At 47.2% G+C, this 27049-nt stretch overlaps 1 protein-coding gene across 6 annotated transcripts; it reads right to left on the bottom strand.

The window, feature by feature from the left end:
* Positions 1-27049, bottom strand: SLC41A3 (solute carrier family 41 member 3). 6 transcript variants are annotated; one of them, XM_029996127.1, is made up of 11 exons: positions 26919-27049; positions 24635-24953; positions 13946-14053; positions 13048-13119; positions 12109-12253; positions 9831-9977; positions 7075-7219; positions 6280-6359; positions 4320-4454; positions 3385-3533; positions 1-937 (listed from the first exon to the last, which is right to left on the bottom strand). In XM_029996127.1, the coding sequence occupies exons 2-11, from the start codon at positions 24923-24925 to the stop codon at positions 752-754; spliced, it is 1458 nt and encodes a 485-aa protein (XP_029851987.1). In that variant the 5' UTR covers positions 24926-24953; positions 26919-27049; the 3' UTR covers positions 1-751. The 6 variants fall into 6 exon arrangements, with proteins under 6 accessions (XP_029851987.1, XP_040974740.1, XP_029851986.1 ...); XM_041118806.1 differs by lacking the exon at positions 26919-27049 and adding an exon at positions 26360-26377; XM_029996126.1 differs by lacking the exon at positions 26919-27049 and adding an exon at positions 26039-26179.

A 27049-nucleotide genomic window follows, 5' to 3' on the forward strand; every position in this document is an offset into this window, starting at 1 on the left:
TACCTTTTTTTAAAACCACTTTATTTGTGTGTATGTTTCTAGAAACATTTTAACTACTGGACATTTCATAAACTGTAACAACACACCTTCCTACCCCCAAAGTGCAATCAATCCAGATTGTCAGTCAGACAACAGCGACGCTGCCAGGGCAGGTAGGTGGTATCCCTAGATAACCTCCCCCTGGGCGCGAGCCAGCGAGGAGCTCACTGCATCAGGTCCTGAGCGTCTGTGCGATGGAGGGGAGACAAGTTTAAGTACCTGGTTGCTCTCCTCCTCCAGGGATGCGACGGGAGAGAAAAGGGGGGCGAATAAAGAACTTCCCTTGATGGAAAGCCAGAGTCCAACAGAGAGGTTGCGACATCCACTTTGCAGGATCGGATGCAGTGACCTCGGCAGGCCTTGGAGTGGCCTCATGGGCTGCGTTGGTGCTAGGGACTGAAACCGATCAAAATGCTCACTCATTACAAATGGTCCAAATGCTCCTTAACGCCTTGTTTGCTGGGCACTGGCGTGAGCAGTGGGCGCTGCTTAAAACCGGCTTGCTCACTTGCAAGGGCGCAAGTCTGCGGGTGCTGATTCCTCGGGGCGGGCGAGCCCAGCTGTAAGGCACGATGGGGAGGAGAGATGGGGTGTCGAGGGCGCCAGGGGAGGCCCAATCCAGCCGGGTGACCCAGCGCTCATCGCCAAGTACCCCGTTGTCCCAGAGGAAAGCACCGTGTCACACGAGTGATGCGGAGCAGCGCACGGTCTCTCAGTTCCCCAGGTTCATGTCTGCACCATGGACAAGCCAAACCAGGCGGAAACAGACAGCCAGGAACCCGGTGCCCAGGAGATCCCCCAGGGCAGTGAGGTAGGGGATGGAGAAATTATCCGGATCCAGTGCCTTCCTCCACATCAGGCGCACAATTAGGTCAGCCACGTAGAGCAGGATTCCCACCTGAGGAGAGGCAAGACAGGCCCTGCTGTGAGGCAGCAAGAAGGTAATGCACAGCCTCCCTCAGCTCACAGCCAAAATGACATGGCCACAGCCGAAGTACCAGAGCTAACAGGGATCGCCGAGCGTTAACGCCTTCCCCAGAGAACCCCTGTTTCTCTTTGGGATGGAGCTGCACTGGGATGGGTGTAGCTGGCTCATGCCCTTGCGCACTGCATCGCCTGACATCGCCCATGGCCCCATGCTGCCAGACGCAAGTGTGGGGACCACGCTTGAACTGCTCACCAGTATCGTGTGGCCCGAAACAGGAGTCTGGCCACACCAAAAGCATCTCCCAAAGGTACGGTTCCCGCTTCCCAAGCCATGAATGGGAGCGCTCCCATTCACTCCACCAGAAACAGGGGTGCTATAAATATGCAGGGAGCCCCAAAGGATAAGTTTGTAGCCACATTTTTTTCTCTTCATCCTTCTTTTTTCCATTAGAAATTCAGATCGCGTCTACTTTGTTTTTCCTAAAAGTCTCAGTGGACAACTGGAGTTTGAGGCAGTTTTTACATCAAAGTTATCCCAGGCAGCATTGACATGTTAAAAAAAGAAAATAATTTCTGTTTTTTAATCTCAACAGTTTTAAAATCTTTGTTGTGATTTCTTTTAATTCCTATTTCATTCCCAATTCTGATAAACAGATGGAGGAAAAAAATACTTTGGTTAAAGATTAAAGACTATCTAGTTAATTGAATTAAGAAGAGAAAGAGAGTTTACACCCCACATCTCTGGTCCCTCCATGGGAGACCGCAGCACAACAGGAACCAAAGCCAGAGGCAGCCTTTCTAAAGGTGAGAACTGCAAGCTGGGTGGGGGAAGAGGGAGGAGGAGAGATGGGGGAAGCAAATTAAGTAACAGAATCACAGAAACTAAAGCTGGATGGAAACTCAAGAGTATATAGACCATTCCTGTGCCTCAGTACAGTATCAAATATGCCCACATCTTTCCTGATGGTCATTTGTTTAAAACCTATGCTAAACAACCCTTAAAGATGGAGATGTCACACCCTAAGCATTCAGTCCCATGGCTTTTTTTTCTGTTCTTGTTTTTCCCAAGGTCTAACATAAATCTGCCTTTTTCCATTTGAAACCCATGATTTCATGTTTCATCCCTAGTGACCACAGAGAAAATGTTATTCTGTGCCTCCCTACAGAAACCTGGTAGTCTAAAGGCTGTTAACCAGATTTTTCTCAAGACTCTCTTTGGACTAGCTAACCCCAGTCCATTCAATCGTTCCTCTGAGGTCATGTTCTCTAGGCCTCTGATCTTTCTCTTTGGGCTTCCTCCAGCTGACCCAAACTTCCCCCCTCTCTTTCTTTCTGTCTTTCTTTATAAAGTATAATGGAGGGGAAGAAAGAACTAGGCTGAGCGTATTCTCCTCCGCTGGCCTCCATGGGAATCTTTCAGGGTCAGTGGCGTTGCTGGGATTCTGCTCTTTACACTGTCATTTATTCTGTGTATTTTCATGCTTGGCTTTGGTTGAGGACTCACCTCGATGCATAAAGAGAAGAATAAATATTTTCCTTTACAACTATGGCTGCACTGCTGGGCTTAGGGTTGTGCAAAGGTCGAGAAAACCTGATTGTTTACACACACAAAGAATTCACCCACAGACACGAGGCTGCTTATAAGGCAAAGTGAGAAGTCAGCTACCTCACCCTGCAAATTAATGAATCACTGATTTAAAAGGGCAAGTGAAGTCAGAGCCTCTGTGAGTTCAAGCAACAGCCACATGCATTTCTGAGTGAGACAACACAGTTTACAGGGCAGGCAAAACAGCGAAAGGGAACAGGCAGAACAAATTGGATGAACTGCCCATTGCCTACCCAGAACTTTTACTTTTAAAGATGACCTTCTCAGGCCTAGGTTTTCCCTTTGGTTTTGACCCATATGGCCCTACCCAGAGGGATCCCTAGGTCTTCACCATGATATGTGAAACTGGTTTCCAAAATGAGAGGGTAAACCTGATGGCTGGGGTTCACAGCCTCTCACTTGCCCCTTACTGGGATGACCAGTGGCAGTCTAGAAATACTTGGGGCTTAGAGACTTCAGGACTGAACATCGTCAAACAACATACCACCTACAGCAAGAGGTACCTCCTTGCTAAGTACGTCTCTGCACACTTACTGCAGCTCAGCGGACGATGATAACTTGTTCCTCATCTCATGTCTGATGCCTCACTCACCATTAAGGGCAATTGTGCTCATGCGGGCAACCAGACCCTGGCAATTTGGGTGAAGTATTACTGGACCCACAGAAGATACATGATGCTTGGTAGGAAGCACACCTGAAACGATTGGAAATGTGGGCCGCTGTTGCAAGTTTTACCATGACTTCTGTTTAGCCTGGAGACTGCTTTGTTCGGTATCTGAAATGTTCCTTTTGGATGAGAGTTTGGGGTTTACCTGCAGCAAAGCAGCAATCAGATACAACATCACAAAGGTGAAGGACAGAGACGTGTGGCCTCCCTGCAGCAGATGGATGGTGTAGAGGAACACGAGGTGCCCTGGGATAACCAGGAGGAACAGGACTCGGGCTGACTTGGAATTCACCTCTGCAGAGGACAGAGACAGAAAGAGTGATGACAGCGGCTGCAGATGGTGCGGGGAGGACAGGACACAGCTGCATATTTTAAGGCATAGACTTGGGGCTGTCCCCAGCCACCAACCGCATTGCTAACACTTTTTCTAGATCCCGCAGCAACCTGGAGCATCTGCAGTATCAGCCCAGCAGCTTTGTCTAGCACTGAAACTACGTGCCAGAGACGTGCTCCATGCTGATCCACTCCACTTCTTCCAAACACTCCTCTCAGCTGCTGTCTGCCTCCCACTGCTTCTGCTCTGCCTTGCTGCAACCCACTTTCCCAGTTTTTAGTTTGTTTTAGCAGTAACTCCCAACCTAGCAGGGAAAATCAAGAGGAACCTGCAATCTAAAAAGACAACATACCCAAATCCAGTTTTGCTGATGCTTAGGTTTATCCATTGCTGAAGACGGAAGAATTGCTGATTTTCACCACTCTGTCCACAGGTGATGGCTCTAGGCTGGCTATGGTTAAAGTTGCTTTCTATTAGATCACATCTGAGATTCTTTTTCAATCACTTTCTTTAGTGCTCCCTGAAGGCCAGTTCCTTTCCATGCCAGTGAGCAAGTATACCACAAGCTTTTTTTCAAGCTGCCCACTGCAAAGATCCTCCTCTCCGATATGAGTACCCTCCCTCTGGAAGGGGGAAAAGGAGTTCTGCCTTTGAAACCCACCTAGTCCTTCGCTAACCAGGCTTGATAAAGGAGCTATCTGTGATGACAGGCCTTGAGACAGGGACACCTAGGGTTCAAGGGCTACCTGATGAGAAGAATGTGGTGCACGGGTTGGGCCAATTCTGCCTCATCTTGTACGGTAAAACTCCAGGCATGCTCCAGAAGTGCAGGAATGTGGAAATACGGCTGGCCTGGATGGCGACCAGATTCCCTCCAACACCTATGAGGACAAAACACAGTAAACCTGTAAACCACCTTCACTGCAGCAGGAAACATCAGTCTAAAACCTAGCCCAAGGTGAGTCGATCTGCATTCACTTAGAAGCTCACTGAGACCAGCAGTGAGAGAAAGAGAAAACCTGATCTTATGTCATGGTGATGCTGTGCTATTCAATTGGCAGAACAGCTCTTAAAAATCAGGAAGGCTCCAGTGATCATCTCCTGACTGCTTTATTGGAAACATTTTCCCTTGCTTCCCAGCACCGGCTGTAAATGCCACATGGCCTCTGAAGATGATGTAATTGCACCTGGTTTGACACAGTCTGTGAGCAACACCTGAGGAAAGCAGCACACGCAATGGCAGATGCTGCTCACGGCCACTTCTTGGATTTACTCACCCAGAGAGCCGTTATTGTTTAAAAGAAAACAAACATCACAGAGAGTGATTATATGTCTGTCTGAAGGCATCTAACACACTTGATAAATGAGAAGGAATCATACAAGAATGAATCAAAGCCCAAATATGGGAGGTAATTAAAAGGAAATTAATTCCTTCCAGACTGATTAATTCTAGCAAACATGAAAAAGCAGCTACGTTTTCCAGCAGAAAATAGAGGGATGATCATCTATGGGGCAAACCTCCACCACCCTGAGTATTTGCAGGGTAGAAATGCCACAGAAAAGATAATGGTGAGCCAGATCCTACAGGCTTCTCATATTTTTCCCTCCTTGAAGAAGGAAATGCTCCATCATTAAATATGAGATTTGCCAGAGCAGAATCAAAGTGAAAATACTAAGACGAGCTCAACATAGCTCAAGATGGGAGCTTTCTGAATCGTGCACTGCCACGCTTTGCAGGACTCCCCTGCACATGCAAAATGAAGAACTACCCGTGCAAAGACACTGAGCACTGTGTAACTCTGCCACCAGCTCTGCCAAACAGGTCGCCTGCCCCAACAGAGCAATGTCTGGGTCAATCATTGTTCAACTAAATTGCTGTTGACGTACTTTCCTAATGAGGCTCTTTGGCTAACCGTGCTGGAAAGAGTTTGTCAGCAAGGTGGCTGCCTTCATGCAGATCCAGTCAGGTGACAGCTGGGTGACACCCCCTGACACTGCAAGAGGACACCGTGCTTTGAGGGTGGCAGGAGGCCAAGCCTGCCCTAGGAACATGGGTTTCTCCTGGGATGGGCCTGGCCTGCAAGAACATTACAATATCAGAAAAATAACCCAGTGGATCCTCAGCGATGCCAGGATCCCCAGCAGTTTGTACTGGGGAGTGTGTGTATAAAAGTACTGTGAGGCTTCAAACAAATATAAATATACACACAAAGGATGTCGAGATACATATATTAAAAATCTGTATATATAATCCATATATATAATGTTTTTTATATATATACACACATATATAATCTTAATATATTAATCTTTATCAACAATCTGTATAGGGGATGACTGCACAGCTCAAATTACAGAGCAGAGAGAAACAGGGAAAATGGATTTATTGTGACATTCTTAGTATGTTTGATGTTATGAAAGTAAAGGTGTTAACGTAGCTCTCAGAGACAACTGTCGGATGCTGTTAAACCTTCCCACAGCTCTGCCTGTATTTTTCAGCCCTGCCTGCTATTTTGGTCCAGAGACGCTTCAGGATATGAGTAAGCAGGGATGTACAGGCGACCACTAGCTTCACTTCCACTCATGATGGCAGCAGGGACCTGAACACAGACCTCTGTGTAGGGGCAACAGTGGCTACCATAACCCTTGGGGAGGAGGGGGAGGTATAAATAAGAGCATGCATATAACCCCCCCCGCCCAACCTACCGTTAATCACAGGTGTGAAAACTGCCATGCCTTCAAAGTTTGGGTCAGTTACAGTTTTGTCCAAGATGAGCCCACCAATGCTGTTAAAAAAGGACAGGCAATGAAGGTGGATCAATCTCTTCCCAGGGCAATTCCTGCACCATGAAAATAGCACACTGAGATGAGTTACTGCTGCTTCCCCATTGCCAGAGCTGGACTATTCACCATTTACTCCTTTTACAGCTCAGTCTTCACCAATAGATAAGTCTTACAGTTTTTGTTAATGGCATAACGTGATTAGGAAGACCTCCTTGCCCACCCTTGAGCAAAACTGCTAGTAGCCAGGAAAGCTTTATCATCCTTCCCAAAAGTTTTGCTACACTTCTATACTGGTCTTAGCAGTTTTTTTAAATACTCTCCCAGATCTCAGCTGGGCCTGAAAGGTGTAGCACAGGGGGAATGAACTACCTGGCTCTACATTCAACAGTCTTCTGTCTTTACAGCTGGATAAAAATGAGGTTGAAGTCTGACTATTTGTGATGGCCATCATCTCCCTTTTCGGTTTCCTGGCTTGCACACACGGCGCAGAGATGTGCAAGTGAGACATAAAATAATGACTTGCTTTTTCCAGTCATTTGGAGGCTCCTTATCTGCTATCTTACAGCCTGTTGGAGGGCCACCAATGGCTGAGAACTACTGGACAAATACCCCTCTGCTGTCTCTTCCAGTTTCACTTTTGATGGCTTTCTAAATGAGCACAGGGTCTCTCTGCAGCATGCATACACGTGTGGGCTCAGGAGCAGTTCCTCACTTTACCTGCTGATGCTCATTGCAACAATGACTGGCTGCCATCCAGATTTCAGGACTTCAGCAAGGGAAGGACTTTGCTTGGCAATAGCAACCCAGAGAGGGATCATGACAATGAAGACAGCACAGATCAGAGGAGAAAGGTATTTCATGTCTGGCAAGAAAAAGAAATCTTGAATTAAATGTCCATGGCTTCGCAGGTTGGCAAAATCATATTGCAGTCTGGAAGAAAGGCAGCAGGGCTCTCGCTCAGACTGAGTTAGGTTAGCAGAAAAATCAATCACATGAGGCAAGATATCTCCCACACAACGACCCACTCCATCACAGAAATCCATAATTAATCCCTGAAATTCACTGCTAGAGGACGTTGTTTGAAAATCAGCAGGATTCAAAGCAAGTTATATTTAAAGATGAGCAAGTCTCCAATTCCATCTCCAACTAAGCAAGACAAAATGTTACAAAAATTCTGGCTTCAGGGTACAAATCAAACAGCATGGCAAGGGGGAAACTCCTGCGTGCAAGCTGTATCACACAACAGACATCTCACGCCTTCACCTAAAACAAGAGGTAATAGGTACTTTTTTGGTGGCAAGCTAGCAGAATTGCTGAGCAGCTGGTCTGCTCTATGGGAACAAATGCTCTCTTGCACATATAAGCCAGTTAAGATCCAGGGTTTCTTTCGTGCTAGCTTACATGTGTTTCCATTAGGTGCTTTTCCCATTTGGTAGGGGCATAACCTTGAAGTGACCTTTAGAAGCAAAGGAATTAAAAAATAAGTAGATGTGCAGCACTAAAAGAAAATAAACATGACTCAGAAGCATGAGAAACACCTTCAAGCAATGGGGATGATGCCAACCCTTTTGATATAAAAATGCTTCTTCAACAACGCTCTCCATCTGGTCTCTGTGTTGGGGCCAAAGCCAGCGGGTTGTAATGCAGACTTTGCAGGTAATCTGGGAGATGAAGCCGGCTCAAAGTGTGCATTTTTCAAAATGACATTGCCAGGGCCTCGGGCTACCTGGATGAGATAGCACTGATGTGATGAAACCTTCCATGAATCCAGGACTCTTACACAGAGGTGCACTCTTCACGCATGTCTTTAGCACTGAAATGCAACCACTTCTGGGGTGTAAATAGCTGCTGTTTTGTCAGTGCACTTTACCACCTGGAGTCATTTAGGACAGATGGGTTGTATGACAGACTTAGCCGCTGTACTGGATCTCCTTTCCTCACCCCTTGTTGTTTCAGGCAATTAATTCCTTCTTAAATAATGCAGACACAGAGCACTGGAGTCTATCAAACCTTATCAAAGCCCACAGAAAGACTCCTGGTAGGATGAATGGACTTCAGTCTCCACATTCCAGTTCTGCTACATTCTCTTACACAGAGCCCATAAGCAAGCTGAAACTCTTTAGCACAGTTTGTATCTCCACTATGCAGGACTTGGAAGGACCAGGGTTAATTTTTAAAAAATTGAAGATCTTCACTGGCAAAAGAGTACTCTGCAGAAGGAGGTGGTGCTGCATCAGATAGCACATCATACTGCAAACTTTACAGACTCACCGGTACTTCTGAAGGATACATTTTGGTAGGACCCAGAAGTTGCCACAGCATGACCTGTCCCTTACTACACACTGGGGAGGGAAATGGAGTTATTCAACCACCATCAACAGTCCCTTCCTCCTACCTGCTTCACTTCATGCTCCTAATGACTAGGTGTCTGCGTGCTGAGTATTTTCCATCTCAAGAGGCTATTTAAACTATGCTGAAAACATCAGGAATGCTCTCTGGTCACAACCATAGAGGTTATGATGCTGTTCTGCCACGTGCTCCCTGGGAGGTATTATCAGAGGCGTAGTGATTGAAAGACACTTTACACAGGCAGGTGTGATGGCATCATGGAAAAAGCCTATTAAAAAAAAATGCACCTCTGAAGCTCAAGGAGGACTGAAGCGATTCGTGGGCCTCTCCCTGTAACGTGTGCTCCTTTGCTCCCTCACTTGCTGGCATATGGAACAAGTTATGCAAACTGAGAACAGCTGCCTTGCTGCTTCTGCTCACAGTCTGAAGCAACAGTTTGGGTTTCAAATGGTATTGAGTTTGCTGGATCTTTTTATTTTCCTGTTTCTATTCTAGGTTAAGCTCATGGTAAATAGCCTAGCACTTTCCAAGCAACAGTGAGGCATATATCACCAAGTTGCAACACGTTTTGAGCTTTTCAGTGTCAACAGGTGCCCAATTCTTTGCCAACCAGCAGAACAGCTAAGCCCATAGCCACAACTCCTACTCAGAGTCCTGTGAGCATAAAACAATGCAACACTGCCTTCCTCCCTCAAATTTGATCATATCTTGTTCACTCACGACTCTCCACATGAGAAGATACAAGAATATTTTACAAACGCCAAAACCCTGAAATTGCTTTGTGAGGAAGGACCTGCTATTACCCATGCACAGAAAGTAGTTATGCTTGGCCAGCGACAAATGCAGGAACATAGTCAGTGTCACATATGTCAACCTTCTGTTCCAAAGCTATGCAATACACGTTGGCCATTTCTTTGACAAATCCCAGTTATGTTTCTTAGGCTCTGCCTTCCAGTTTGCTACTAAAAGAGAGCTTGGAAAAAGCCTCTTTGATCACTTTTCTAACCCAGTGACATGACAGCCTCCATTCTGAAACATTCCAGAAATTGGTAAGCGTCCTGCAATAATTTCACAAGGATTCATCCCTCACTTGCTGAGCTCCAAATCCCTGCTAAACACTGTACCTATGTATTTGAAGAGTGTACTGCTGATTCCTGCCAGCAGGGAAAGGGTTATCAAGTCTCCAAGGCTTGCTGCTATGGGTGTGGCAACATTGTCTGGATTGATCCCAACTTTCCTTGCTCCGATGATCACACCAATCATCACCAGACCTAGAGAAGACACAGAGCAGGCATCAGAGAATGCATCCTGCTGCGTTTCACCCCAGAGCTTCTGTTCTGGTTCCCAGAGGGATGCGCAGTCTGGGAAAACCAAGAAGCAGATTGCCCACAGCGGTACCATACAGCTGGAAACTGGACATCCCCAGGAATTTGTCCTCTTGCTTTCGCCAACCTGAAGGGCACGACTCTGCCCTTATGAACTGCACCAAAGGCCCAGAGGCACACAAGCAAATTCCAGGGATCAAAGGAGATACCAGCAGGCAGCCCAAATGTAGAAGCTCCCCTCCTGAGCAGCCTAATCTGCTGCCTTGAAGCAGGACCAGGCATGAAGCACACTCATAGATAAGCACACAGCAGGCATGCAGCAGCCTCCTGGTGCCATCCCCCGCTCCGGATTCCACAGCACAAAGAGATTTTCCATATTAGACCAAAATTTCTCTGAGTTTGAACCACCAAGGAGCAACTTCCTTACAGTAGCCTGAATTAGCTTTTCAGTCCGGCCATCAGACAGACCCCTCATGTCCCAGAGTCTTTGGGGCTGCTTTAATTCGCACTGGGTGGATGTTGATGCTGTGAGCAGCTCCAGAGTCAAGGGGTTATGGAGGTAGCCCACATCACCTATTTTCCCCTGTCCTCTGAGCTGCATCTGGAAAATCCAGCTGCTTTTCAGCGTTGTTGGAGAGGAGGGAAGTCTTGCCTGCCCAGGTAAGTTAATGACCACAAACCCCCAAACCTGATGAACGTGTGGGAATCCCTCAGCCATCAGATCTCTCAGAGGCCTGCGGAAGAGCCACCTGGAATAAACCCTGCCTGGCCAGCCTCCACTGCTGTGTGATTAGCAAAGGCAGCCTTGAGACAAGACACATGACATCTCTTCAAAGTCCTTCTGTGGCTGACAGGATGCATCAAAGGAAGCCTGAGAAACGGTGGTTCTCTCCAGCTCACCACCTCTCTGGGCCTGTTCACCCAGGCCCACCAAAGCTGAGCATGCACAGGAGCATCGGCTCTCCCCTAAGAAATGCCACGTGTGCACCTTCCCTGATACAACATCCCTTACACAGAAACACATCCTCATACAACATGGCATTCTCCACAAAAGCCCTCCCAGATACCCATGCTCCTCTCCCCGCAGCACAGTTCATGCTGCTTCCCTCCCCGGTCATAAAAAAAGCAGCCTCCTGCCATGCACACTCACAGACAGGCTGCCCATGACCATGTCCACAGGAGAAAATACTGCTAGCTGAAAGCCTGTGATGGTACAGCAGCAAAGCCTCTCTGTATCACAACGAGCAAGGAGATTGAAGGGAAGAGTTTAATGAAAGCTGGGCTGCTGTTTTTCTCTTTAAACAACTGCCTCATCCCATGTTTTTCATCAAAGGCATCTACTATCACCCTTTGACTCCAGCTCCAGGATGTGCACTTGCTCTAACTTGTCCCTTTCATTTAGAAAACTTGCTGTATCCAACTATGCCAGCAACCTCTATTCAGGGTATCATGCTGCCCTCATATGGCAGACCTACAAACTGATCACCTTCAGGCAACACAGAGCAGCTCCTATCCGTCCACCCCATGACTTTTCCCTTGCAACGGGAATAGCCAGCGGAGTGGACTGCCTGGCTCAGAGCTCACAGCAGGCAAGCCACAGGGCTGGCCACAATCCTCCGCAGTGTATTGGCTGACCCAAGTCCATCTCGACCGTAGTCTGGAGCTGTCTGCTAACAGACTCTCAATACCCTGCTTTGTGCATGGCATTAGTTCATTCTCCCCTAGGAAAGGGCGAGCGTAGGTGGCTAACGTGTCACCCAAGACACATGGAGAAAGTGTGTGCACATGTGTGTACAGCCATGCATAGCACGTGGCATTTTTTGCAAGTCAGGTGAAGTGGGACATTTTGATTGCTGCTGTGGATGCCAAGAGCCCAACAAACAACAGATCCTGGGAGAAAAGAAGCAAAGGCAGGATGAAGAGGGGGTGAAAGCAGCAGACATAGGACTAATGCTCCCTGCATCCCTCCTCCCAGTGTCAGACCAAAGGGATGTCACCTGGGCCTCCCAGGAAGAAGGGACAGTTTTTTCTGCACCTGAGTGCTGCATGTTTGATCTGAGGAACCAGGACAACTCACCAAGAGAAAGTGCAGCTATGAAGGCCGTGGTCACGCTGCTGGCACACAGCACAGCAGCCTGGCTCAGCTCCACAGAGCCCTTGGAGATGGCTCCCAGGATCACAGCAGCAACAGCAGCCAGAAGTCCCACCACGGTGGCCTGGACCTGGGGGCCAAAAGACAAGTGGTGAGCAATCATCTGCATCTGCTCCCAGGCAGTCCTGGCTCCATGCGACCACAGCACTGCCACACAACTAAGCCTTACAGAGATGCTGGCTGGTTATGTATTAAGCAGCATCCCTGTAAGGCTCCACTACGTTAAAAATAATTCCTGCCAAAGTTTTTCTCCAAACTTCTGGAGGCCTGCAAAGGGCAGATAACATTTCAGCAAAGGACACCAAGTCCATCAGCAAAGGAATAGCCCTGCTCAACACAAAAATGGGCTCCCCATCAACACAGCACTCCTAGCAAGCTGAAAGCTGTGGAAGGAGATAAGGGAAAGCACACAGACACATGTTGCAAGCCCTGTGGCCTTGCCATGTGCAACCTCTAGGCTGGTTGCTGGATTTTAACAAGCAGAAAGAGCTACAAGTCACATTTCTCCCATCTCTCCCCTCCTGCCCAAGGCTGATTCCCAAACACTGCCAGCAATGGACAGGCTTTATCTGTTGTGAAACAGGGATTGTGCCGCAGCTCTCCCTGAAAAAGGAGGTTTTTTTCATTATTTCAGTTTGTCCACAAAGACAATTAATGTCTAGATGTGTTTTGCAGCTAAACTACAAGCTCTGGGGCTACACAGAGTTTTATTGGAGGTCAAGTCCTGGGCTCTGCTTGGCTCTGTTGAGACTACCTGTCCCAAATCAACAGCTTGGGATTCAGCACTGCTGGGAACAGATGCTGTTGGGCTGCAGCACAGGAAGACAAAAGGGCCTTTTTCCTCTCCCAGCTCAAGTGACTCACCTGGATAAGGGCTAAATTGCACGTGGCCATTTTCCATTGCTTTTGGGCATCATCCATCTGTCCGGTGTTAGCCTAGGAGCCAAGAGAGACACCCTGAAAACCTGTTCCTGTGGCACAGGTGGCTGCTGAAGGCAGTTTCACCTGGTCCCTGTGAGAAAGCGGCTGCTAAAGCCAGAGAGAGGCGAGCGCAGGTCGGCATCTCCCAGCCTTCCCTGCACTTCCTTCTTGACACATCTCCATCATGCTCCAGCCCAGTGTCCCAGGCGTATCAGAGGCTCACATGGAGGTGCAGAGGCATTGCAGGGCACCCAGCTAAAGGTGGAGTGGGCATATCCACCACATCCCGCACAGACCAAAAGCTGAACAAATTAAACCATTTTTCCTCTTTCGTTCCTCCCAAATTGCTCTGTCAAGCTTCAATTTCTCCCAAGACATGCAATACAAACAGCCCAAAGTAAACAAAACCGTTTAGGGAGATAGGAGAAATCAAATCCAGAGTAGCAAAAGCTACTGCAGGTCCCAAGAAGCTTCAGTCTGCTCCCCCCAAGGTAGGATTGCTGGGAAGCCCTGGGTCTCTCAAGGATCAATACCCACAGAAAAGCAATCCAATACTGAAGCTGACAGCTGTGGAGCCCTGGCTTTGTCTCCTTCATGTGTCACAGGGCCCCAAATATCAGCAACTGGCCAACCAGGGATTAATTCACCTTGAAAGTGCAGATGGAAATTCTCTGTTCCAGTTACAAAATGAGGGCAAACACATTATTTTAACTCACACACCACTAGTTTCTACTTAGCAGAAAAGGGCATGCCCCATACACACAGTGTGGTTATATAAAAGCAGAATCTCCTGATGTCTCCTGCTAATCTCCCCCTCCCCCCCCGCCTTGTTAACACTCACAGCAGTAGAGAGCCTGGATGCCAGCGTCATCTCAAGATTACCCTTCAGGCCAACCAGGGCAGGAACCAGGATAAAAACTTCCGTAATTGTCCGAAACACATCCCAGTGCTGGAAGAAAACAAAGGCAATGACCTCAGTTTGTGAAGCTGACCAGTCCAGTGCTGTTGCTTCAAAGAGGAGTGGGTTCCCACCTCACCACCTGCTCTACAGGTGTCTGCTATGCACATGGGGGCAGATGCCGCCTTGGGCTGGCTGCGTTTTGGGAGAGAAGGAAGCAATTTTTAGCTTGCAATATTTTTTCTGATCTCATGCACAGCAAAGCACTATCCTAACAGTGAAAGGAACTTTCTTCCTGAGGGCAGCAGAAGATTTTGGAAAGCCACAAATTAAAATGTGCCTTTAGCATTAGCCAAGAACAACGCGAAAAATAATTAGGGTTCACAAGCCAAATGAAATACAGCATGCTCTCCATCCTTTGTACTGTCACTAGATACAGGAACGCCTATTGCTATCAAGACTCACAAGAATAAACACAAAGATCTGGAAACAATCTAACAACAAAAGTTTGTGTCTGTCTTTTTTTACCAAACTTCTAACTAAGCATCTAAGACTGGTGGTGGGAGGGAAGGAGATTTTTGTATTCTCCACAGGCAGTTCCTAAATCTTCCTGTTAGCAAGCATGCTCCCAGCACAGCTGGAAAAAGGATTTTGAATTAAGATACCCCATAAGCCCAAACTGCTGGGCCAATATCTTGATTATCGTTGCTCCTCTGAAGCTGAACTGTACAAAGCTGTTGAATCAGCTGCAACACTAGAAATGATCTGAAACCTTAAGAAACTTTGTTGATTAACACATGTCTTCTCTAATTTATCTACCATACAGTGCCTTGGAACATAATTCATTCACCCCCTGTGCATTCAAGAATGTTGGCGAAGTCCTACTGCAGCCAGAGAGGTTCACATCAGGATGAAATCACAGAACGGAGCAGCTCACCATGAAGTAAAACCAAATAGCCCAACATCTAAGAGCAGAATACAAGAAAAAAAGAGCAGTGGCAATGAGTCAGACCAAAGGTCCATCTAACCTATCCTTATTTCCACCAGTAGTCAAATTCAGGTGTATAAAACAACAATCTACAAGTATGACAAGTAGACGGGATAATTCTTGTGTATTTTCCAGCCTACAACTATCTGCCACAGGATACTGAGCTGGTGGAGGTTTTTCTGCACACTTACCAGTGTTCAAAGGATTTCTCCTTCAGGTACTCATCCAATCTCCCCCCTCCAACCTATGTGCCGTCCTGTGGCAAAAATTTCCATAGTTTAGCTACACGTCATGTGAAGGATCAACTTGTTCATTAATTCTAACTTGTCACTGGCTAGTATCATATGATGGTCCTGAATTCTGGCGCTAGAGGACAAAATGAACAACAGATCCCTGCCCACCTCCTCCACATCCATTGGGGTTCTATAAACCTGAAAATCCAGGAGGCTGGACAGACTCAGTAAATGTCGACACATTCAGCTGTCAGCCTGTTGGGAAATATATAGGGGGTGTAACGGCTTGGTGTTTTGCTCTGACTGTGCCGTGGGAAGCCGGTGGTGTGGCTGTCTGCTGGGAAGACATCACAGCTTCCTTCTGAGTCAGGATGAATAAAAGGGGCTGAGCCAGCCCTGAGCATGTGGTGCAAGACACCCCTCAGAGGTGCAGATAACAGGCAAAACATTATTATCAGTAAAAAGGGCACATTTCCTGGCAGTGGTGACCTGGAAACAGGCACGTTTCAAAATGTTAAAGGTAAGTTACTGTTGAGTAAATAACAGATAACACGAGAATAGTCACCTTATTCGACACACTGCAATTTTGTTTGAATTTGTTAACATGGAACTTAAATACCTGAGAAAAGCTAGGGGCGGACATCTCTTTTAAAGATTCAAATCCCCCTCTCTCCTCTCTCTTTAATTAAGAATAAAGATCCAAACACATCTTTGACACCTTCAAAAGGAAGAGGAGAAAAAACAGACTTCATAGTCACAATGTAAAAAAAGCCAATAATTTAAAATACACAGGCAAGCAGACATTCATATTTAAGACCTTGCATATTTTTACACAATAAAAAGACATATAAATAAAAAGCAACAGAAAAACTCAACTGTTTATATTTTCTGTGCATGTCACGTTTGGGAAATATTACTTTGCTTTATCAATGTAAGCGCCAATCCTTGTGTTCATGATGAATTTTGCAGGTCTCAAGCCACCATAACAGAAGTTTCAGCATGAGGTATGATTTTTTGGGACTCTGCCTTACACATAATTACACCAAAAGGCTTTGAACAATTAATAAAGAATAGCACAACTTTACTAATAAAAAAAGCTGACTTAATTGCCTCCATTTGAGTCTCATTAGTGATTCATCAAGAGCCTAAGGACAGATTCATAATTATTTATACCACAGTAGCCAGGACTCCATTGTGTTAGAGCCTGCAGAAATACAGAATAAACAGATGATCCCTGTGCCATCACCTTCCAGGACCGTCAGCTGGAGGAGCTGGTGAATGTGGCAAGTTAGAGCTGTGCAGGCAAGGAGCTGCCTGAATGAAGACAGCTGGATTATGTCTAGGAAGTGCCTCTGTCTTTCGAGATGAAAACTGGCCTAGAAGGAACACAAACAGTCCCTGCAGCATTGCAAACCCACACAGGGACACTGAGCCAGAAAGAGACTCTTTCCCACTTCGCGTCCCCATAACGGAGTTACAGCCCTAAAGCTCAGCTCTGAAGAAACTTGGTTACCTCATGATCCACTGCAGCTGGTCCCCATGGCAGTTGCGTCTGCTCATGGGGTCCCATAGAGGAAGAGAGGCTATGATGTACTGAGACAGTGTCCCCAGCTCCGGTCTAGCCCCGCCGTCCCTCCTTACACTGTCCTCACAGTCCCAGCCAGGTCCTGCTACCTCTTCATGGCATCCATCCTCCCACGGCAGCAGCTAAGAAACCTCAGAGGTTTTCCATTGCCCCGAACAAGTCAACAGAAAGATCAAAAGATCCTGGACTACAAAACGCAAGCCAATTCAAAATCCTTTTTAATGCTAATCATCTCATGGGCTTTTATCAACAAAGGACAGGGATATCTTATGTCTGTGATTTTTATTTGGACTGTGTCCCACTGCAGTGGTGTGGAAGGGGAGAATGAAAGGGAAGCTTTCCTTCTGAAATCTCTGGTTTGAAATCTGATCATCCAGCTTCAATCTGATTCTTCACCTTACTGTAAAAGAGTGGGCCAAACACTGGCAGGGCCCTGCAAGGTCTCCAGCAATGCCAGCCAGCCCGGAATCCAGATCGACCAGCTGGCCAAGAATCACTGGAGCAGAGGCGGAAACGTCCAACAAGAAAAGACCCGTGCAATGCTACTGGCCCTGCACAGAGACTGCATCATCTGCGTAACCAAGAAGGGAAAATGGCAAATGGCTATTTCTTTGGGCATCCTTTTATACCAGTATGAGAGACCCGGGTTTGAGCCTTGGAGTCAACTGGGCTAGACAAATCTCTCTTATTGATTTTTTTTTTTTTTTTTTAACAGTAACATCAACAGTTCTTAGTCCCATCCCAGGACAGACCAGAAACTGTTAAAAACCTGAAAAGTTTGATAGGAGACAAACAAGCAATTTCCACTTTGTTCTCGCCTTTACAGCAACATCAGCCCTGCAAACAAGAAAGCCAGATGGACTCCCAGCGCAGAACCACATTATTTCAAGATACTTTGTATGTAACAGAACAAAAGCAGCACCATTAAACTCACATGTATGCTCTAGATACCATCCTTGAGCTTGCGTATGTATCTCCCTGTCAAAGGCAGACAGGGAGTTTCCTAAAAAAGTTTTGCAGTGACTGCAAATAGGGCAAAGCATTCCTCAATCAGACCATCCCCTGAAAAATGGGCAAATCACAGACTCCTGGACTCGAAAAACCTGTAGTTTCAGTAGCATGAGCCCTCATGATTACCAATATGAGTCTTATGGTACCTGGCCTCAAGCAAACAAACTTAGTCTCAGGTTTTAGTTGGACAGGACTGTAAGTGTCCACTCTTGCACTTGCATGAAGAAAAGCTGAAAATAAGCAGCTCAGACACAAAAAGGCACAGAAGAATAATCCAAACCTTTAAAGGCTAAGATCTCTGGATTTTCCCAGCTACTGGTTTTGTTTTCAGATATGGGGTTGTTAATGCCATGGCAGCTTACCTCACTCACATCTCTCCTGTGCCAGTTGTGACTCTCAATGCACTAGCTCCCTCCTCTGGGAGCTGAATCCACTGACTGATGGCTCCTATTTCAACATAGTTGGAAAGACCTTCACCAAAAAATACGCTTCCTATTATTGTGCTTCATGCATGACCCCATTTCTAAGAGTTTAGCAAACAAATATACAAAGTAGACTGCAGTCTGGTATTTAAAGGACACATGCAATGTAGGTATACCTGGCTTATGTTTTCCATCAGTTTGGATACAGTTACATTTTTTAACAGAGCCCAATTCTTAGCAAGTGCATTCAATTTCTTTTAGACAAAGACCTATTCACCTGCCAAGGGTATGGAGTGGGTACGTACTATGTCTTTATCCTTCTCTGAGATAACTGCTAACTATTAACGTAACATCTTGGGTAGTTTGAGAACTCCTGTAATGCTGCAAGACAGGTCTGTGCCTAAGCACAGCACAAGGTGGAGATGACAAACACAGCATAGCAACAGCGTGTGCCGCTCCAGTTAACCCTTCTTTGGTATTCCTCACATTTCCTTTAATTCAACTTCTCTGCCTTCTTTGTTTCTTCCAAGGCAAGAAGAAACAGCAAGGTATTGTCTTTCCAAACACTCAAGCATCCATATTTAGCTCCTGCTGTGGTACTAATGCCAGAGAATCCAATGTACTCCAGTGAGCTCAGAGCGCAGGATATATCCTTGGGAAACTCTGCCAGCCTTTTGATTTGTAAATCCACTGGCATGAGATGCCCAAACTAGATCAAATTTTGCATTTCTATTTGTGCCACTGGTACAAAGCAAAGACAGATGGGATAGATTCTGGTTGTGGGCACAACGGTGTAAATCCAGCAGCACTCCTTGGAAGTCAATGGAAGTTATTCAAAATTTACACCCACCTCAGAATCTGGCCAAGCAGCACTCTGTAGGCAATGCTAATCTTTTTATGCTGGCATGCCTCTCATCACAGTATCTAAATGCCTTCTAGACCAAAGATTACATTAGGTTGTTTGCAAAGAACTGGAAGTATAAACTTGCCTCTAAGTGAGACAGGTAGTTAATAACAACCCTGACCTAGATCTCCTTATCAGCAATTTTGGAAGGAAAGAAATAATATCATGCAATAGGGGAATATGCTGCAGTCTGATCCCAGTTGCTTCATGGCAGTCATCAATGAGGTGTTTAGCTAGATACAGCAAAGGGAAAACCCAGTCTAACACACCGAGGGCAGTCTCAGGAAGCCTCACTGAAAGCCCCTATCCCACTTTACAAGGAGCCCAAGTACTGATCTAAAGAGGATGGATAGTGTCTCTCCAGCACAGGAAAAGCCTACAGCCATCCTGCTGACCGGCTTCTAGGAACACACACGTTAAAAACAAAAACGCACAAATACTCAAGGTTAGTGAATTAGCCCACCCTCTCACTACAAAGTTGCCTAACCACATGTACCTACTTGAACAACATCCATCAAGAGGCCAGCAGCTACCATGCCCAAGCCAGCCAGAAGGAACGGCACGAAAATCTGGGAGGCAATGGAGAATGAAGTCTCTGGGAGAAATCCACTGGCTGACCTGGTCAACTTGCAGGTGAAACCTCTCAGCTTCTTGCCATGGAAGCACAGTTCCAATTGTAACTGGGTGACCACCATGGTCAAACACCGTTACCCCATGCTCAGCAGCACAAATGGGGGGAGATCAGGACATCGCACAGATCCTCCTGGTAGCTCTCTTCGAAGTTAAAAGGAATATTTTTCCTTGAACTACATCAATGATGCCAAATTCCTTTAGCTTCTTCTCCTCCTAGGAGCACGTCCAGAGGGTTGCAGCAAGGGTATCCTCCAAAACTGATTCAGCTGGGTTGAGCCCAGGTGGCAGCAAACTTCACGGACACTATTTCTCCAATTTATATCCAGGGGGGAATTAAAAAAGAGAAAAGAAGATTGCGGAGATGTCTGTGGACGAATAGAAATAAGCCCACACCCCATTCAGCTCCCACCACCTCGGTAAAAACCAGTAAGACCTGCTCAGGCTACAGCACTGAAAGAGTGACAGGTCATGCAAGAATCCCTCAGCCTGCTCAAACGCACTAGCGTCCTTTCTCCTCAGGTTACATTTCTTGTCAGACTGCGGCTCGCCTTTGATACGATGGTTTAATATGTAAGCCTGCTGTGAACCGGCCTCAGTTCCCTCACTCCCACCATAAGCAACGTTGAACTTTTCTCACTGTCCCAAGGCCGAGGAGGTGGGGAGTTAACAACCAGGATTCGTTTTGCTCTCCTTCAAGGTGAAAAAGGTCAAGGAAAACACGAGTCCACATTTCTCACCGCTGATGATATTACGCAGGTCCCATCCCTGGGCAAGTGACACAGCTAAACCGGCTGATGAGAGAAGATCTGCCCTTCTAGACCCCGGCCCCTCTTGTCCCCTCCATGGTCTCTGTGGGATGTAACGATCCAGCTGTACCTCTGAATGACTGGCTTTCAGGGGGAAAAAAAAATCCAGACAACCAGCCAATAAGCTTCAAAAGTGAACACCCTTATCTGCTGTCATCACTTCAACTTTCTGCTAGTTTGCAAAGGCCAAGATAAGAGTCATAGCCAGAGCTTATTTAAGGTAGCTCTGTAATCTCACTACACCACAGGCAAGGGAGAGAAAGGGTGAACGTTTCCACTGCATGCTGCGAGCTGGTCTCCCTTCCTATCCTAAAGTGAAACACACTGCTTTTGCATACTCCCAGGAAGATACAGTCTTTGAGAGAGGGGATCTCACACCAGACTCTCCATGGTCAAACAGCTGACACAAAGTCAAGAACCAGAGAGGCATCATGGCCACATACAGCCAAAGAATTTGTATCCTGCTCAGTAAAGACTTCAGCTCAACATCATGCATGCGGGGAAGGGAGTCAGGGTATTCTGTTGCGGGTCCTTTCTAATAATTTAGGCAAACTAACCGGATCAGAGGATCAAAAAGCTTTAAAAGCACAATTTAGAATGGAAGGTTATAGGATTGCTTTAGTACATTGGCAGCTGAGATTTTTCACTATTCAACCACAGGTTCAAATCCAGCTATGACCCAGTGAAGGCAAACGAGTGAAAGCAAGTATTCAGTGGTAGGCACAAAAGATACAGGTTTCTTGGTCCAGTTCAAGTTCAATGTTTAAATTGCACTGCCTTACTTACACTTTTTGTACTAATCAAGCCCTTCCCTGACACTCTCTGCAGAGAGACATAAAGATTAATGGCTCGTGGACTCTGTCCTTGTGACAGGGTCCCCAGTTTGGAGCTAAATGCATTGGCAGGGTTGGACAGAACAAGACATGCTTTTGCCTTGCAGATAAACAGGGAACTGAGAAGCTCTCAGCCATTTGGACGGTGTGTTTCTTTTGGTCTGAATTCACGCAAACCAAAGCACGAAGCCTAATAGGCTGAGAGGGCACAGCAGATCTCTCTGCAAGCATGGCAGGGTGGAAAACAAGCCCTAGCTACAGATGGAAGAAGACTCTGTTCTTTATTGCTTTCTAGGTTGATATTTTAGTACAGTCCCCGAAGCCTTCTCCACTCCCAGCTGGCTTGGTGTGTACGTGTGTCTCTTCCACCTAACAACGGTCCAGTTAGCTGAAAGCTAACAAGAGAGTACGTTTCACTTAATCTAACTGGAAAAAGCCCACAATAGTTGGAAGAGTGAGGTTAACAAAAATCGTGTAATAACCACACATGACCCAACCTCTTGATACCAGCCAGGAACTCAGAAGTGACAGCATGAAGGCCCAGTTCTGGTTAGAAACGCATAGAGGCTTCAAGGAAATAAAGGACAATTTCTGGACAACTACCCCAGGTTTTCAAACGCCTGATAATGTGCATACCTAGTCCCATATGCCACTGTATCTGCCAACTGGACTGCTGACAGGCAGAAACATTAATGTAAAGGAAATATTAATAAGCCTGAATGACTCAAATGTCATTTAAAAAACACAGCAGCACCACATCCTGTACTAAAGCGTCAGCTTGGCAGGGTTTATGGGTTTATCATGCTTCGTCTCTCTCTGTTTCTAAGCAAGCACCATAAAAAGCCTTCAACCGATGAATCAGTATGCAGAGAAGGTAATTGGTTCAGGTGACCTGCATGTGTACACTGGGTCATTTCATTATGCATTTAAGGAGCCTCTGATAAAGATCCGCACCACATCTGTCAGCAAAGAGATGCATCATATTTTCCTGGCAAAGAGATATACCATATTTGTATGCAAAGAGATGCATCAGGTTTGAGAAGAAAGAGAGCATTACTGAACAGCAGGAAAAAGATTATAGCTAGTTGGGAAAAAAACCCGACACCTCATGGCTGCACCATTCATCGTGGCAAAACCTGGGGAGGTACACTGCCGCCCTGCTCTGCACACAAATATATGCTGTATCGCTGTGCTTGCAAACTAGCCAACAGGTAGCATCGTCCTGGAGGAGCCAAAGCAGAAACAGCCTCTTGGGCGGCCCCTGACCCTGATCTAGGGCCTCCATCCACTGCCACAGTACAAAAAAAGAACAGAAAGATGACAAGTGCCAAAGAGCACAGTTTCAGACGTACGTTATCATCCCTGCAAAGAAGGAACAGGGATACCAGTGAATGCTCTTACAACATGGCAGTGTTAGCAACAGGCAGCGCTATTCTGACACCTTAGACTCATGGGAGGATGATGCTTTTCAGGGAACATACATCCCACTTGTTGGAGTACTATCACTCCTGACTGCTAGCTCTGTCAGATCAGGTCGTGTATTTTTGTTTCTTACTTTGCTCCTCTCTTCCCCACTTTAGGAAAGGGTGGAGAAGAGAGCTTATATGGACAGACTGAGAACAAGCAAGATGGAGAGCACCTGGGGCCCAAAGCCTCGCAGCATCTCCTGTTGCCCCACAGAAACAGCAGCAGCAGCAGCAGGGGCAGAAGCCAGGACTGGCTTAGAAAGGAAGGGCAGTTCCTAGTAGCAGCGAGTCCACGATGAGACACGCTCAAATAGTCCACGATCATGCAGGAAAAGTCACTGTGCTAATTGCCAAAGACCTGCTTTTCTGATGAGATATTGCATGGGTTGATTTCCCAGGCTCTAAGCACTAAAATGAAAGCTCTTTGTGAGCTCTTTATTTGCATAAAACAGAAACCAGACTTTTGCGGTTTCAGAGGAGTATGAGATTTGCTTCACATTCTGTTTATATTAGTGGCCCAGTCCTTCCTAGAAAAAAAAAAAGGGAAGAACACTGAAAGAAAAGCACACCTCTAACATGATAAATCCATCTGCAACCTATTTCACGCTTTAATATCTCACAATAAAGAGATAACATGCATTAATGTCAGAGATCCATAAGAACAGGCAAGTCTGAACAGTGTGAAAAATAAAAATGAAAGTGGCTGCTCAAGACTCTCAGAATAACGTCTAAGGAGACAAAAAGTAGTTTGCCACCGGGTTCTGGATTTGGCTTGGTGTTTTGTGATCTGACTAGACATTCTGCTGGGTATTGAGTACATGCTAAGGTCAGTTAAGGATACTATGTCACTCTTAAGCCTTTATAGCTCTTCTAGCTTAGGGAGATCAGTCTAGGGCTAATAGCAAAAGAACACAGCCCCAGATTTGTGAAAGTTGTCAATGCAAGCACAATAGTTTCAGTATCACTATATCAGATAGGTCAGGGCAGTCTGACCCAACAGCTAGCTAGTCAACAAGGGTTAACAAAAAGGCACACAGCAGTGAGAGTCGCCTAGAGTGCAAAGGCATAGGAATTCATAAACTGGAAATTAACTGCAGCTTTAAACTGCCTAAAATTAGGTGCTCACCACTACCTTAAAGCTCTGTATTGCTGCACCATAGGAGGAAAGGTCTGATCCTGACTGTCACAGAATCAGAAATCAGACTGTTAGAAGACTCAGTGGTTTGAGTCATCTGCTACAAGGCCTTAGAAAAGACTGTGGTGCGCAGGCTGGGCTGGTTGTATGAAGTGTTAACAGTGCTGGTCTGGCTGGCTCCTTGCACAATAAAGCAGGGAATGCAGGACTATCCAGATCTGTATCCAGGAGTGATACAGCTGTATCTACCGCAGGAAAGCGCTATGCCACCACAGCCCTTAGGGCTGCAGCTCAGATACCCTCTTCCCAGGACCAAGGTGAGATCTTTGTACAGGACTGCACCTTCCTACATAGATGTTTCAGATCCTTCATGTGCTCTTTAGTGTCATATTGTTTTTTATCTCTAGAGGGAAAAAAGGGCCAGAAAAATACCGCACGCGGTCTCCTGAGAGCTTCACACAAGTACATAATAGCTGACTTTGAAGGACACGTTGGCATGTGAAACTGCTGCAAATCCTTCTTTATTTTGCCATCCCCAGGGCAAAACCCCTGCCTCTGAAGAGAAGTCCCCCACCTATCCCATGCCCAGTATATCAGATCAGCTTCTTTCCCTTACCTGAACATAATCCAAAACCATTCCTGCCAAGACCATGCCAAGCCCAGCTAGGAGGTATGGCAGGAGCACTTGCAGGCAAATTGCGACAGCTGACTCTTCCCGCGCCTTTGCCATTGCCGCTTTCTCCTCAGCCAACAGCTTCTGCTGCGCATGCAGAGAGACATCCTCTGCCTCCTGGCTGCCAACTCGGCTGTCTCTGTGTTTACCCTTGTTCTTTGCTTTGTGCCTGGATCGCTCTCCATTCCTAGTCCGGCCTTCTTTTCTCCTCTGCCGAACTTCCTCACCTTTCATGGTGGCTTTCTTGAATCGCAGAGTTTTTCTGAAAAACAAAGTCAGAAACGAGGAGATAACAAAAAGATGCATTGGATGGGTCAGAGACAGGAAACCCTTTGGTATTTTGTCCACTCCACTAACCTGAAGATAAACTACCATCTGCTCCCAAAGCCCTAGATGCTCTGCTGACCGAAACACTAGTACTTAGTTTACCTTCAACTTTGTATAGTGTCAAATCAATCTCTCTTTCTGTAACTGCATCTCTTCCTACGCCTGTGTTCGTGCTGGAGTGCTTGCTGTGCATCCTGGCTCTCACCCTGAGAACACCTGGAAGGATGCAGAAGGTGCTCCACACAGCCTGAATTTTGGACCCACCAGCTCTCACACTGGGAGTTGTAAGAACTGAGGAGCCCAGCAGAATCCAACCCTTTTTGGTGTCTGACCCCTAGCCATGACATGGGAGCAGTTCACATCCTAGCATCCTGCAGTCCAGCCAAGGACTAGCATACCTAACATAGTACAGGTAGGTACTACACATGGTACCTAGCACCTAGCATAGTTCAGCTAGCTGTCCGCCGCTCCTCCATAACAAGATAATTCTTTGATCTTCCTTCTAATCTGAATACTTTTTCCTCCTTTGGCGCCTTAGTTGACACGCACGCACTATGTGACTCATCTATCTACAGAGAAGCTGCCATAACCACACAGCATCTTATAAGAAAAAATCATCACGCAAAATTGTTACCAGTCACACTTTTCCTGCCATCACGTCTCATTTCCTGATGTAACTGTCACTCGCGCTGCCTGCCCCACTGCTGGTCCAGCCAGTGCCCCAAATCTTCCCCCATCACCTCCTGCCAGCACTCATCCGGGTTAACCGCCGGCAGACGCTCCCTGATGCTCCCATTTTCGGGATGGGCCCCTAATGTCCTAAGCCCCTGCGCTACCCCAGGTGGAATCAATCCTCTTCTTGCCCAACATCTAGGGAGAAGAGGACACTGCTAGGAGGCCCCAGTCACGGCTGGGGCGGGGGGGGGGCAGGGGGAGGAAGGAGGGATGGACAAAACAAAGTCCCCCCTCTGCGGGAGGAGGAAACCCGTCCCCCATTCCCCCCCCCGCCCCAGCGCTTACCGGCTCCTTGCCCTGCGCGGGGCTCTGCCCGCCGGGCCGCGGGCGCAGCCGGGCCGATGCAAGCGCGGGAGGCGCCCGCCACATCTGGGGCGCGGCGGCGCGGCTCGGAGCACGCCCTGCGCGGCGGCCGCGGGTTCGAGCCCGGCCCCCGGCCGCGCAGCGGCGGCGGAGGCGGCGCGGCGCCGTGAGTGGCAGTCGCCGGGCCTGCCCCGACGCCGTGCAGGCAGCGGGGCGAACGCCCGGGCCGCTCTCTGCAGGCCGGCAGCTGCTGCAAGCCCCGCTACGCCATTATTATGATCGGTATTATACCCCCCTCTGTACCCTAGCTGCCAGAGGGGACAGCTCGGGGTGGGGTGGGGGGGCTGGAGGGCTCCCAGCAAGGACTGCTCCTGCTCGGGAAACAGCCCCCTGGGAGGAATTGCTCAGGGTACCGGGGTGCCAGGAGCAGCTCCTGCTGCCCCGCCGGGACGTGCCCAAGCCTCCGGGCCTCCTGCCGCCCCGAGAGCCCCTGGCGGCTCTTAGCAGAAAGGGTGACAACTTCCAGCGCGGGCAGAGCAAACAGGAGGCTGCAATTAAGAGCTGAAGAAAGATGTTTCCTCTGTGGTTTGGTTTTGTTTTGCGTTCTTTTTTTTTTTCCCCCTTAGTTTGGCATTTGCAAGCTTCCTGTGCAAAAGCCTGCCTCCACCACAACCACAGCAAAACTCCTGTTGATTTTTTTTTTTCCCCCTCCCATATTGAATCAGCATGTCAGAAATGTGATTACAGCATCCATCACATTTAAGCACATAAATCTCATTAAGCACTGAAGGAACCGTACTCATGCAAGTCTCCTGAATCATGCAGCTCAAATTTCCAGAACAATTGAGGATATAAATCATACCTCAGTACCAGAGCAATCTTATATCCTGCTGAAGTCTCTCAGATGTCATGCTACGCTAAAGGGCTCTTACTGATAAAACGGTGTCCCTGGGCCTGCGAGCTCTGGCTCAAAGCAGGGCACACCAAAGGGAG

Source organism: Aquila chrysaetos, chromosome 20, assembly GCF_900496995.4.
Source record: "Aquila chrysaetos chrysaetos chromosome 20, bAquChr1.4, whole genome shotgun sequence".
Lineage (NCBI taxonomy): Eukaryota > Metazoa > Chordata > Aves > Accipitriformes > Accipitridae > Aquila > Aquila chrysaetos.

Bases quoted from the DNA above. Each gene is read 5' to 3' on its own strand.
- SLC41A3 (XM_029996127.1), bottom strand. From the start codon at position 24,925: ATGAAAGGTGAGGAAGTTCGGCAGAGGAGAAAAGAAGGCCGGACTAGG. The intron at 6,360-7,074 runs GTAAAGTGAGGA...CTTTTTTAACAG, and splicing joins GTTGCAATGAGCATCAGCAG to CATTGGTGGGCTCATCTTGG. The intron at 3,534-4,319 runs GTAGCCCTTGAA...TGTCCTCTGCAG, and splicing joins CACCACATTCTTCTCATCAG to AGGTGAATTCCAAGTCAGCC.